The following is a 14,912-nucleotide window of genomic DNA, read 5'->3' on the forward strand; positions in this document are numbered from 1 at the left end:
TGTGATCTCTCTGTGCTCTTAAGGAAAATTGCACTTTACTGTGTGCATTTGTTATCCTTTCTTCCTATATGAGACACCCCTCACTGGTGTTAGTGGTGAGGATTGAGGATCCTTGATTGCTGGGCCAGGGCATGGGCATCACATAAGTGTCAAGCCTGTGTTACCTCAGAACCCTCTCTGGACTTAGAAACTACTCCAAGGCAAATCTACACCGGCTAGCTGATGACGTGATGAAATGTAAACACCTTCCTCATTTTGAGGATCCCACCTTTCATACTACTATATTCATGAATAAGTTCCATTCACACCTCTAAGCCTGCACTGAGGCTTTGGTCCCCATAAAGCAAAAATATAGTGGCAAAGTTAAGGTTTTTGGAGCAAGATTTTTTATACTACCAGAATTTATTTCTGGCACAGAGGAGGTCTAAATGACCAGGTTCCTTTGTAGCTAAGAAGATGAAGCAGAGATTAGTATGTATGAGCTGCTATGAGAAAAAGAAACATGAGATTTTTTTTGTCTGTCTGGAAAACTAAGAAAACATTCTCTTTTTTAAGTTAGAATGCACTGTGGTATTTCTAGATGGACAAAGTGTTTGGGGAGGTACATTCCAAACTGTGCAGTGTATTCTATGACTGTCATGATAAGAGAAGAATACAAGGCAATTATAACATCTCTGGACCTGAAGGATATCCCTTGATAATTAATTAGTACAATAGTTAGTTCACTGCCAGTGAAGGTACCTTGATCTTTAATGATTGTGTCAAGCTTGAGGTGGTTCCATTTATGCTATAATCAATAGGATAGTCTTGGCTCACCTTGCGGAGTCAATAAAAGCACCCAGTTTGCAGACTTCAGCATAGTTTGTTAGCCACAGACCTTTTACATCTATTTTCATATCAAGTAAGGTTGTGTCAGTGAGGAGGGGACCTAGAATGGAGCACTATGTGTCACTGCTAGTGATGTGCCTTTTAGGTGAGTGCAATCTGCTCTTACTGTATACATTTGTTCAGAAAGCCAATCTGCAGCCGGATGAGTGATGCAGAGAGTTATGTTTAGTCAATGATGCCACCTTGGGAAATCATATTGACAGTTTTACTGAAGACCAAATAGGCAGTGTGGATAGAATGGCCTTCGTCAATGGTCTTAGCAATCAGCCAGGTTAAGGAGTTAGGCTTTACCCCTCATGAAACTGAAATGATCAGGGTCAAATGTTTGTTGGCCACCAGTTTTATTGTTCATAGGGTAAACCAAGATATGTTTAGGTGGTTTTAGAGATGAAGGGGGTAAAGTTAAAAATAATACATTAGTTACTAGAGTGTGATATGGAGTTGCCCTTCTGGACAGCCTCCTTTATGCTGTTATCCAGAGATCAGGTAAATACCCCATTAAAAGACTAAGGTTGAAAATGTGTCAGACTGGTTATACAGCATTGCATTTTATAGTAATTAAGAGACAGACAGGTACATTGTCTGGCTCCATGGATCATTTGTATTTAGTTTTGGATATAACTCCTAGGGTCTGTTTCATAATAATATTGTGGGAACAAGAGTTCATTGATTTAAAGGCAGGAATATGGAAATGAGTGGGAGGGGTGGAACTGAAATTTGTCAGCTAGGACACTGACTAAGTCCTTGGGATGACAATGAGTACTGTTTAATGGAGGTTTGCATAGTGATGACTATTACTTCCAATTTTCCTAATACAGTTAAAAAGGCCTCATGGTTATTCTGGGAGTAGATAGACACTTTCAGTTCATATCCTGCCTTTGTCTTCCAAATCATGTATTTGAATTATTTACTGTTCTGCCAAAATGCCATATTTTGCCATGATGCCTTGTGCGTTTAGGCATATGCTGAATGGTATATTTCTGAATGGCACAAAGCACTGTGGCAATCAGTAATGTATTTACACTGATTCACACTTAAACCCACTGATATACAGGGTGAACTTCTTCCCTAACTGAATCTAATATCTGATACAAATATGCTTAACAAGACTGACTGACATATTAATTTATGTGACATATGTCTTTTTAATATATTTTCTCACACCCATCAACATTAATTTTCTTCCTTCCATTCCTTTCTCTCACTTTTTTAATCTAACCCATTTCTTCATTTTCTTTAGCTTTTCCTTTAGACAATACTTGCCTTAAGTCTTTTTGCATTTCTTAATGGTAGCCTTTACAACTTTAAAACTCTAAAAGCTTAGATTTACACTTTACAACTCTAAAAGCTAAGATTTCAAACAAAGCATAGTCTAAGGATCTGTTGGATAGCCAAATGAAAATGTGTAGTTTATGGTATTTGAAGACGAATGATGAAAAAATTAAAAAAAATGAACATGACATGGAGATCAGAATAAAGACTGAACCTTGCTTTCTTGGTGAAGGATATGACCATTTGAAGACTAACAATGGAAAGTCAAAAGGAGAGCTGATAACAGGATAAGATGTTCCCTCGTTTATACTGTTTTGCACGCACAACATGTATCGCATGGGATAGATCCTTGTGTGTAGTGACATACCACATGACTGCCTGACATGATCATAACAAAGTCCAACTAGCATTTACCAGAGTTGAATGCAGATAAGTGATATAGTGTGCTGCATTAGAATGTGAAGAAACGATGGGATGGCAGCACATTTGAAGTAATACAGCTTTGAAAAAATGCCATAAGGAATGCCAGGAACCGATACTTTATTTATTGCTTTTGTCAGTATGACTTCATCAGAATAAATACAAGCAGTTAAGTTTCACATATTACAGTATATACAGAAGGTAACCTCATCATGTGATGAACCAAACCACTCAGATGTAAAGATAAACTTACTTCAATTTTTTAATCATTTAAGTATATCTATATCTATATCGATATTTGTCTAGCTATATCATATTTTAAATATTTTTATATAAAATCTTGTTGCATATCATTTGCAGCATGCTTGCACTAGAAATATTCTCATTAATCCCAGTGAAACATCAGGCAAAATGTTCATTTTCCAGAAAAATGACTGATATAAAACATAATTGTTCCAGTCCCCACTCCTAGTGTTCATTTCAACCTTTTCAAGGAAAACAATAGAAATGTGTTACAGTCATTACAATTAAGACTGAGTTCATAAAAAATATTATGACTTTAATTGCATAATACAGCTTTAGGTAAGATGCTATCTGCATAGATGAAGTAATACAGTCTCCAGGCTGCTACAGTATTTCAGTTATTTATAGATTTGTGTAGCATCCAAAGGCCGCATTGGTTTTCATGTGCAAAACAAGTGATGTTCACTGATACCCAACAGTAAAATTATAGACAAAGATAAAGAGCAGAAACATTTCACTTTATTCTATATGTTTGCAAATTGAAATTTAAATACCATGTAATAGATAAACAACATATAAAACTTGATCTTTATTATTTAAAAAACACTATTCTGTAATACCTGACAGTGGAAAGGAAAACCAAATGCAAACGAGATAAATATTTCACTTTATTTTACTACAGCTGTTATTTGATGCACCACTTAAGAAGAAGCAACATACAGCATCAAGGTCTTGAATGGAAGCTCTTATCTGTGATATCCAGTAGTGAAAGGGTTTAGCCGGATATAAGCAAAAATAAATACTTCATTTATCTTACATGTTTGCAGCTCTCATTTGGAGCACTACACAATGGGGGAGAAACATAATATTGAATACTTAGTAAGCTCTGTTCTTTGATAGCCATTAGTGAGATGTAATGTTAGATATAAGAAATATAAATGTTTCATTTTATTTACATATTTGAACATATGATTTATTTATTTTTATTTTATTTATTTTACATTTGTTGACCGCGAGTGTCCAACTGAGCTATTGCACTTTTTCAGTGGAGGCCTAGGGAGACCAGGTTCAAAGATATATAATGCAATAAAAATAGCAATACAGATACGTTTCAATAAAAATAGCAATAGAGGAATTTGGTAGTTACAAAATACATAAATTACATACATGTATATTGTTTGCAGATAAAACAGTACTATAAACAAAAGGAGAATATTAATAAAGTAGAGTAAGTTGTATGTTTTGGTTTAAAAAAGAGTTTACTAAATATAAGGTTTTGTATGCAGAGTATAGCAAAAACTTAATAAGTTGCATAAGAATTTCAGGGAGCAGAGTATAGAAGAAGCTTTGGAGGTTGCATAGGAAGCATAGGATGAAGTAGTTAATGCTGAGTTTTAATAAATTAGTTTGACATTACTATAAAGGTAGGTAATGATTAGGGAGGGTGAGTACAATGGCAGGACCAGTGTTTTTTAAAGTAGTCTTTGGTTGCTAGCTTAAATTGTTTGGGGTGAGTCAGGGTCCTTATTTCTAGTGTGAGTATGTTCCATGCAATACAGGGATGGTAGCTATATAAGTTGCACCCATGTTTATTGGGGAAGCAACATACAGTTAAAAGGTGTCTATCACTTGACAAATACTATTGTGTGATACCTGTTAATGAGTAATAAAAGCCAAGTATAAGCAAAATATTTCACCTCAATTTTTTGCAACTATCATTTGATGAATTGCTTAATGAAGAAACATGGCCTTGCTAGTTTGACAAGTGTTATTCTGTGATACATGAAAGTCAGAAAACATACTAATATAGGCAAGTGGTATAATATACTTTATTTTAATTAATTGCAAATATTATTTGTTGTGCTGTTTAGTGGTGAAGTAACATACAAACATATTACTTGCTTGTTGGTCAAGACAATGCTGCAGTATGCTGTAAGTGATTTTGAAGTAATAGAGCCTCATATTATGAATGTAACTGAATTAATACAGCATCTGCTAATGGAGAAACATATCTATATAACATCTAGCATCTGTATTAATTCTATTGAACTAATAAAGTGTTGTTCTGTGATATTGATTACTGAAAAGTTGCAGGTAAATGTGCTAATGAAGCAGCATTGTATGATATTTTATAGAAACATGTTCAAACATAATGAAAATAATATTTTATGTTATTTAACATGTTTGAAAGTTTGTTTGTCCACTGTTTAATGGGACATCAATACATAGCAAAATAGTCTTCAATGTTTTCCAGTTTCTATTCTGTGATTTCTAGTAGTTTAGTAGTAAAAGCCAAATATAAGCATGATAAATCATCAGCTTTATTTTCCTTTTAAATTATTTATGTATGTGCTTATCTTTTTATTATTATATTTTTTTATTTATTATTATTATTTTTTAGTATGTTGTTTAGTAAGAAAAATGCACAGTTCCACACCCCCCTGTACCATCTAAGTAATGGGTGCTAACCCTAATTCTGCCCCTTCCCTCAATCCCAACTCTATACTTCAACTTAATAAATACCTTCTTGTAATACAGCCACTACACAAGACACACTCAGCCCCCACAAACACACATTTACAACGCAACATCTACCCCTTATGTAACCTTGGCCTTAACCCTAAAATGCACAAACCCGCAGGCAAACATATAAAACCTATGTCTTAACCTATCCCCAGCCCTAACCCTGACCCCCCCCACGCACACACACACAAACACTCTCAATATCTCCAGTCTCACTCACATTTCATGATAAAACTGGCCCTTGACATTTTAAACTTTCGGATCTCCATACATTCGATATTAAGCACCACCTACATCACTCAAATAGAGGGAACACATAAATATTTATATATGTATATGACTGTCTCATTAACTATATAACACTGAAAAGAATAATCAATTTAGAGTGAATATAAAACAATCCAAAATATGCAAAAGGATATATCTTCCTAATGACCAGCTATCAATGTTTTTTTTATCTATAAGCGGTACTGTTCCACGGTACATTTCTGAAACAGCTGAAGCAGTGGGTATGCAGAGGGGTTATTTAAGAGTTTTGTCACCTACTTCCAGGTGTGATATTCTCCTAAAAGTCTTGCTTCATTAAGGCAGATGCTTATGAGTTGTATCAGGTCTTCACTAGAAATTTATTAGAGAAACATTCATCACAGATCATAAACTGTCAACCGTCTGCACTGGGAAATATGAGCAGCCCCATCATTGTCATTTATTCCCTCCGGCTTCCTCAGCATATGGTTCATCTGTTTTGTAGTCTGGGCTCTCTGTCTGTCTGTCTGACTGAACTCCCCATCATTGTCATTTATTCCCTCCGGCTTCCTCAGCGTATGGTTCATCTGTTTTGTAGTCAGGGCTCTCTGTCTGCCTGTCTGTCTATGATATAGAGCCAACACAGAGTTCTTTTAATCCAAAAGTCATATTTATTTCCTTATGAAATTTTACAAATTTGAGAAGTCTTCTATTTCATTTGTAGCTTAGGTGCTTTCTTAGGTATGGAAGTCATTCAGTCATAGATTTCACATCCAACAGGGATGTTAATATTATTCAGTCCTACTTTTCATATTGAATGGTGAGATCATCTATCATGTCTCTGGCTTTTTTTCCGAGGATATTTCAGTGTGTTATGTCTGTTAACTGGCTTCATATCCAGAAGTGAGCAAATTGTTTCAGGTTTAGCATCCTTAGCAATCTGTACAGTAAAAAAAAAAAAAAAAAAAAAAAAAGTCATTGTTTCTATTTCCATAACTTCTCTGTTTCTTTCTTCACATTTCATTAAGGTTAACATTTTTTTTTCAAATCCCTATTATGTTATGATTCCTTTTTATTTAACTCCGTGCTTTCTGGTACATAATGCCCATAATGTTTATAGAATGATTTTTCTACAAATAGAAATATTAGCGACCATAATAGTCAATTCAGATTCTCAAAATGCATGCCTTATTTATTGCTTTTCTGCAATTTCATAGGGTCTATATTGAATGTTCAAACATTCAAAATTTCGAGTGTCATATGGTTTACACCATATGATCGGATTTTTTAATGTTCGAACTTCGTAACGGAGATCTCCGTACAGTGCGGAATGGGAAGATTTCCCTTTTCTGTACTGTAGTGCAATCTCGGAGTTGGTATATTTAAAGAGCAGGTGGTGTGGGAGGTGTAGCCCCCATGTGGGGGGTACAGGGGGGGTTTGCCCCCTGTTTAAAACATTCAGGTAGGTGTTTTGTGTATTTTTTTTTATTAGATATTCGAACTTTTGAAAGTTCGATCATATGGTGCCGACCATATGACAGTTGAGCTTTCAAAAGTTTGATTATCTAATATAGACCCGTTTCTTAGATGAAATACATTTTCTACAGTCTGATGCATATTGCAGAGACCTAATAAATCAGACTGTGGTCTGAACAATTGCGTTGTACTCTGACAGTTTTTTTATGGAAAGATAATACTTTTTTATCAGCACGCATTCTCGTATGTCCCTAAACTGAGTAGAAAAAGTACTTTATTTCCATTCAATGTTTTTGTCTAGCAAGTAAGTTTTATGCCATCCTAATATTTTATGTTTTGATCAGTCCACTTTTAGGAAAACAAGGAATGTCTTAAAGTACAGTCAGAGTACCTGAACTGGTTAACTGTATATTACAGCAAATTAGTTATTCAGGAGAATGTAACTACTGAAAGACATCCACAGAATGTAGATGGAGCTCAGTCATTAAGTTAAAAATGTAGTATCTCTCATGCCAGAGATAACATGTTTGATGGAAGTAACAGTGCTGAAAAATTTACTTTCTGTAACCTGAAGCAGCACTAAAATTGACCATAGGAAAGTCTGGGGGGGGGGGCAAACCCCCCTGCATGAGTAGAGTGTGGTGCTTTGTCACCCAACAGATACATGATATTTTGCATGTCTTATTGTTTTTATTATAATTCTGTAATAGTTTGAATTGAGGAGTGTGCTTGGATGAAGTGAGCATTTTTGTTGGTCATACATGTCTTATATTAATATGCTCTGCAGAGCTACTTTGTTTCTAAACTAAACAATACAATGACATCAGTGGCTTCCTTTAGATAGACAGTTTGTTATACTAAATCATTTGGACCACATTTCACTTGCTTATTCTCTGATTTATCAGTTTGTTGTCCTGCCAATGCCTTTAATCTCTTCTCATCACTTTTCCATCTAAAGGCAACTGAATAAACCAAGGACTGAAACAGGCTATGGCATTTATATCACACTGTATGTTCACAGCCTGCATTTAATTTGAAAAGATTCACCCATTTAATACAACCTTCATTTGGAACTTGAGTTTTGACCCATATATCATGACCCATATTTTGACCCACATAACAATTTACCTTAAATTAAACTGGAAATGTGTGCTACTGTTTATTATACATTCAGGAGGTTAATGCCATGTTTGGATACGTGTCTGTTCAAGATAGCTATTCCTCTTGGTAGCAATACTAACAAAAGTGAGGAATGCTTGGTCTAAAACCTTATGGTTGAATACTTACTAACTTTTAAATTAAAATATTATCAAATTTCCTTGAAATGTTATGTTGCCCCTACATCACTTCAGTACCTTCTTATAACCTTGACCTTTATCACCTTTGCCCGTACCTTACAGCCGAACAGATTTTAGCAGAATGTCCAGATTTTTGCTTGATATTTTTGGTCTGCTTCTAATAAAATTGTGTTTTCTGGCAAATAATCAGCAAATCATTGAAGAATGGAGTCAGAAAATAATGACAGATATTTGAGTTGAAGACTTCATGCCTTCAGAAAATATATGCCAATGCAAAACCTGGTATTCTATCAATGTTCTAAGTTTGTAAGAGCAATATTTAAAATTTGTCCCTCTTTTTTTGGCCTTTGTCCCCCCCCCCCCATTATTTCTGGCTTTGTCCAGATTTCTTACTCTAAGAGGGTAATAGTTGTGCCTATGTCCTACCTTTTAGTTTCATGAATAGTGTGTGAATGTGCAGTTGTACTCTCTGTTACAGAATGCATGGCAAGAAATTGTGCACAAGACTACATGTATATTCAGACTAGGCATTATGACACAGAAACAAAAATCTTGATGTCTTGAAGATTTGTACATATTATATTGTCTCATTTTTTTACAAATATGTATGCAGGTCTACACAATCTTACTGTCACAAATGGATGATTGTGAGAACATATTTATATTAAAAAGTATGTGGAAAATAGATAACTGTGCAATATTTATCTACCTGTCTGTGTTAGACTATCTATGAATATGAGTGGGTAAAATGTATTCTCTATTAAATGATTTACTGTATTGAACATTTGTAGTGTTATGAACATTATGTTTTGTTCCAGATAAGTTTTGGTGCAGCTATACCCAGCTTTAGCAACAAGGCACAGTTTCCTTCATTTTTTCGGACTATTTCAAGTAATAAGCATCAGTCAACTGCTATGGCCCAACTTATTCAACACTTTGGCTGGACCTGGATAGGAGTCACAGCTCCAGATAATGACTATGCACAAGAAACCATACAGATAATGAAGAGTGAGATAGCCAAAGCTGGGGCTTGCCTTGCTTTTCTTGAGGTAATTCCAAAAACAGACTATGAAAAAAAGATGGTTGAGATTATTCAGAAAATCAAAAAAATGTCAGTAAATGTTATTATTGCTAATACCCCAGTGCAATATGTCATTCCATTTCTGGAAGAAGTGATAAAACAGAACCTAAGTGGGAAGGTCTGGATTGGAGCTACTAGCTGGTCAATCTCTACAGATTTGTCTAAGCAAATCAAAGTCTTACTAAATGGTTCATTGGGATTTGCAATCCACAGAGGAGAAATATCAGGTTTCAAAGAGGTTCTTTATTCTGTAGATCCATTTAAATCCACTGATGACATTTTTGTGAAAAAATTCTGGGAGGAAGCTTTTGGCTGCAAGTGGTACAATGATGGTAATAACCAAACAGGAATGAAGGAAGTAAATGCTGGAAAGATACAGCCTTGCACTGGTTTGGAGAAGTTGGAAACTCTTGATATCACAGTGTATGACGTAAATAATTTCAGATTTACATACAGTGTCTATAATGCAGTATACTCCCTGGCACATGCATTGCATCAGCTCTTTGCTTGTAAACCTGGTGAAGGTCCATTTCAAAATAGAAGTTGTGCTAGTCTGACCAGATTTGAACCTTGGCAAGTAAGAACATTACATTTCTGTACAGTATAAAGTAGTGTTTAATCAAAAAAGGTTCACATTTAGCACCCTAATTGGCATATCCACATCTTTGGTTAAACCTGACCACAAATCAGTCAACGTCTGTGTCAAGATTAGTGGTACCATCCCCTCACCAAATCAGAGATCAGAGCCTCTTCAGGAACTTCTTCAAGGCAATCCTTGTAGATAACCTATACAAAATTTTCAACATTCCCTTACAAATAGACCCAACTGAGAGGGCTGGTGCATTCACCTCTGACTTTTCCCAGCACTTGAACAATTGTATAGAAATGTCAGTGCACATCCTCTCTACATCTAACTGTAAATTCAGGAGTAATCCTCTCTGGTGGAACTCCATTATTAATGAACTGTACAACAAAAGAAGGAAAATAATGAAAGGTTGCAAGAAATCCCGTATCTCCCTACCTCAAGACCACATTAAAAACATACCAGCAAGGAACGTAAAAACACTATTAAAAATGATAAGCAAAGTATGAACTTAAGGTTACTACAGAAACTACAAATCCTTCTTCACTTGTGTCAGGAAATTAAAGAATAATGTCCAGCAATGCACTAGACATATCCATAGTAATATCACCCATTTTGCAATAAAAGCGCATTGCTAAAATGTTAGCCGACACATTTACTGCTAACTTTACCTCTCCTATCTACATTGTTGACCCCTTTATTCCTGAGAATTTAGTTTTCTCTGAAATCAACTTGGAAAAAACTTTACAATACCTATTAAATGTTAGCAATAGTATTTCCATGAGACTGGACAACATACCAGACTGAATTCTCATCAATGACTATATGAGCATCAACTTAAACTGTTCCACCGCTGCCTATCTATAGTATTTTTTTCTTGATGCTTGCAGAATAGCCACATGACTCTCCTACATGAGGATGACCTCTCTACAGACCTGAGTAACTACAGACCCATCTGCCTCACCAGCCTTATATACAAAGCCATGGAATGTGTAGATCAGAGTGTATGTGCTGTATCTTTAAGAAACTTATCAAGGAGTGAACGTGCACATATAAATACTGGGCACGTGCTATTTTGAGAGTGAGCATGTATGATTGCATTAGTTAGTTTGTATATAAGTTACTTAAGTTAAAGTCAGTAAACTTCTATCGTGATATGTTTGTATATAATACATCTGCTTGAACAGAACCCACAAAGACTCTTCTATTGTGTCCAAAGTAGGAAAGCAACATGTCAGAACTGGGATTCCCGAGAGTGATATTCAGAGCCATGAGATACAGAGATAACAGTGAAGGTAAACTAAGAAAAACGAGCATGGAAAAGAGCCAGAAAAGAATCAAAGGTAATGAGAATTCGCACAAACTGCATATTTTATAAAAACGATAAAACGGAGCATTACAAGGGCACAGACCACATTATTAAATAAGCAGGAAGCACAGAAGGTTTATTAATGAAGCAATAGCCAAATAGAAAGAACACTGGTAAAACAACCCAAGGTAAATCGCAAACATATACCAAAAATAAATCCAGAGGTGAAAGTTTAAACAATTATTGTGAGTGCTTTCCCGGTATCTATAACCGCTTCATCAGACGATACTCTCCAATTTCATTCAAAGTATTTAAAAAGACCATAACCAATAGTATTCAACAAACAATCAACACAGTCATGTGATACAAATTTTAAAAACATATCCATCAAGCATGTTCCCTGTCTGGGATATATAAAACATATAAATCAATTACTACAGCCAAGTAAACCTGTCACACCCAACCCACAAGGCTCTGACATAAATAACCCCAACCAAACAGCAAATTCCTTTAATTCCTTCTTCATCGAAACTATTCAAACCTTAGCAAGTCAACTTCCCATCAAAAACACACACATGTCTAACAGCAACCTAAACCCACCCCCACCTTTTCACTTCCAACCGGTCCCAACAACTTATATTCTCTCCCTTCTAAAAAAACTCAAATCATGTACTCCCTCTGCTGACCTATTACCCGCAGAATACTTGCAATTAGCAGCTAAAGCAATAGCCTTCCCAATTTCAATTCTGATCAATAGAACCATCACTGAAGGATATGTCCCTAAACTTTGGAAAATCTCCCACATTATCCCACTTCATAAGGGTGGAAATTCTACTGAAATCTCTAATTACCGCCCCATAGCCCTTCTTTCGCCCTTATCTAAGATCATGGAAAGGTGTATCCACAAACAACTGCTTCAACACCTTCTCCATAATAACCTACTCTCTAACACCCAACACGGTTTCAGACCATCCCACAGTACCACCACCACTGCCCTCCTCTCCTTTACAGACACAATCAACAAAAATCGCAACAATAACACCCTCTCCTCAGCACTTTTCTTAGATCTATCCAAAGCCTTTGACATGGTCAGCCACCAAATACTTATTCACATTCTTCAATCCACATCAGTTAATACCCAATCTATTAACTGGTTTAAGTCCTACTTAAAAAAACAGACATCAAGCAGTACTCCGGAACTCCACTCTATCCTCCCAGCTACCTGTCAACATTGGTGTCCCACAAGGGTCTATACTAGGTCCTCTCCTATTTTCTTTATTTATCAATGATCTACACCATGTGGCTCCCCAAGCCACATGTATACAGTACGCAGACGATTCAACGCTTATCTGTTCAGCCACATCTGTATCACACCTTCACTCCCTCACACAACACATATTTAACTCTGTAGAAGAATGGTTTTCCCAGCATTGTCGACTACTCAACCCTAAAAAAACTAAACTGCTCCTCTTTACACCTTCGAGCAAATCTCCCCTCATTGATTTCACTATAACGTCAACAAATGACACACCTATATCACAAGAGTCTACTACCAAACTATTAGGCATTACCATAGACAACAACCTTAACTTCGATGCCCATATTAACAACACACTAAAGACCATTAACAAAAAAATAGGCTCTCTATACAGAATCAAACCTTTCCTCACTCCAGAATCTAGAACAACTATAGCCCACTCCCACCTTATCTCACCCCTTCTCTATGTCTCCCCCATTTTTACCAAATTATCAAAAAAAAATCTGCCAAAACTAGAAAACTCCTACCACAACATAGCCAGATTTGCCACAGGAAACCCTTACAGAACCCACCACTGTACTAATTTAAAACAACTAGGCTGGCTGGAATATCAACAGCAACTAAAAATTAACCAGCTTAGCATAGCCCATCAAATTCTTTATCAACCTGACAAAACCCCTATACTATCCAGTTTGATTCACCCATACCACAACCTAAAGTCCCTGAGATCTGCACACAAACTTCTTATAAACACTGTCAAGTCAAACAACAAGGCCGGAGACTCTCTTTTCTCAAACACTGTTGGAAAATATTGGAACCTGCTTCCCTCTGAACTCTCATCTATTCCCTCAAAGTCTCCCTTTAAAAAGAAACTCAAGCTTTACCTCAAAACACAATGGCTGTGCCCCTGTACTAATCCTGACTAACTTAACTTCTTGTCAGCTGACTTACTTCACCCCTGACTAAGTTCACTTTCTTTTCATCTATTTTTCCTTTATCTCTCTCTCTGTACATATTTATTGTATACTTCATGTTTGTCATGTTCTACAATACTTTGTTCACTCCATCACTTTTGTACCACTTGTTTATTTTTTCAAAATGTTTTTAAGCTTATTATTATATTATTATATTTGCATGTAGTTCTTAATAGTTTTTACTTAGTATCATTAAAATTATATAAGCGGAGCTTATCTCCCCGGGCCTCTACTGAAAATGGACATATATCCAGCTAGACTAGCCCAGTCAACAAATGTAAAATAAAAATAAATAAATAAATATAGAAAATATACAAACCATATTTAAAGCAAATATGTCTTCCTGAAAAATAAAATATATTAAACTAATATAGGTATAAATATACTATATAAATATAAATATAATCTTTCATTATCTAAAAAACATATTCTTTAATACAGGTTTAATACAAATTTTGTCATTCAAACATTTCCCTTTATTCCCTCTCATTCTAATTATCCATTTTAACTCACACGTCTCCACCTTGTTCCTAATATCACCCCCCCCGTGTTCACTTTGAGCTATGACTTTGATGGCCATAATTCTAAATGTATGCTGTTTACCATGGTTAATCACATGTTTAGCCAGAGCATTAGTGCATATTGAATTATTAATATGGTAAATGTCTTCTCTAACTCGATCACATAATCTTCTGCCTGTTTTGCCTATGTAGAAGCTCAAGCATACTTGGCATGTAGCTAAATACACTAAGTGACACGTATCACAAGTTGCTCTGACCTTAAACTCAAGATGTTTGCCTATATCAGGATGTATGAAATTCCCACTACTATTCATATAGTTACACCAGTTACATCTAGAGCACGGAAGTTTGCCATAATCAGCAATGTTTCTTGCATTATCATTATAATTCTTGGGATAACAAAGAATTCTTTTTAAAATGTTCTTATTTTTATAAACAAAATTTGGTGTGTTCCCAAATGTAGTGCTAACATCAGTATCCGTGTTAAGTATCTGCCAATTACTTTTGATCACTTCCTCTATCTTCTTAATATTACTTGAGTATGTCAAAGGCACACATAGGCATGTATTCAGCCTTCTTTGTTTTACATCCCATGGCCCTTCTGAATAGTAGGGTCTACCCTCCATATTTCTCATGGATGTTACCCTTTTCAGAGCTGTATCCACCTCATAGATATTATACCGTCTTACTTCAAATTTGGCATGAAGATCATGTATTTCTCTTTCAAAGTCAGTTTTGATCACATTCAACCTTGATGCCCGCAATCCTTGGCTCTTGATTATATTTCGATATATATGTGGGGAATGCATGCTCCTCGTAT

The 14,912-nt window shown here is 35.6% G+C and overlaps 1 protein-coding gene across 1 annotated transcript in view; it reads left to right on the forward strand.

The window, feature by feature from the left end:
• LOC122808450 (extracellular calcium-sensing receptor-like) overlaps window positions 1-14,912 on the forward strand; it is an 82,822-nt gene that overhangs the window by 8,870 nt on the left and 59,040 nt on the right. The window contains exon 2 of the mRNA XM_044079411.1: window positions 9,185-10,024. Coding sequence (XP_043935346.1) covers window positions 9,185-10,024 — 840 coding nt within the window. The remainder of the gene's footprint in view (window positions 1-9,184; window positions 10,025-14,912) is intronic.

Source organism: Protopterus annectens, chromosome 8.part0 (genome assembly GCF_019279795.1).
Source record: "Protopterus annectens isolate FY-2018-M chromosome 8.part0, PAN1.0, whole genome shotgun sequence".
Taxonomy (NCBI): domain Eukaryota; kingdom Metazoa; phylum Chordata; order Ceratodontiformes; family Protopteridae; genus Protopterus; species Protopterus annectens.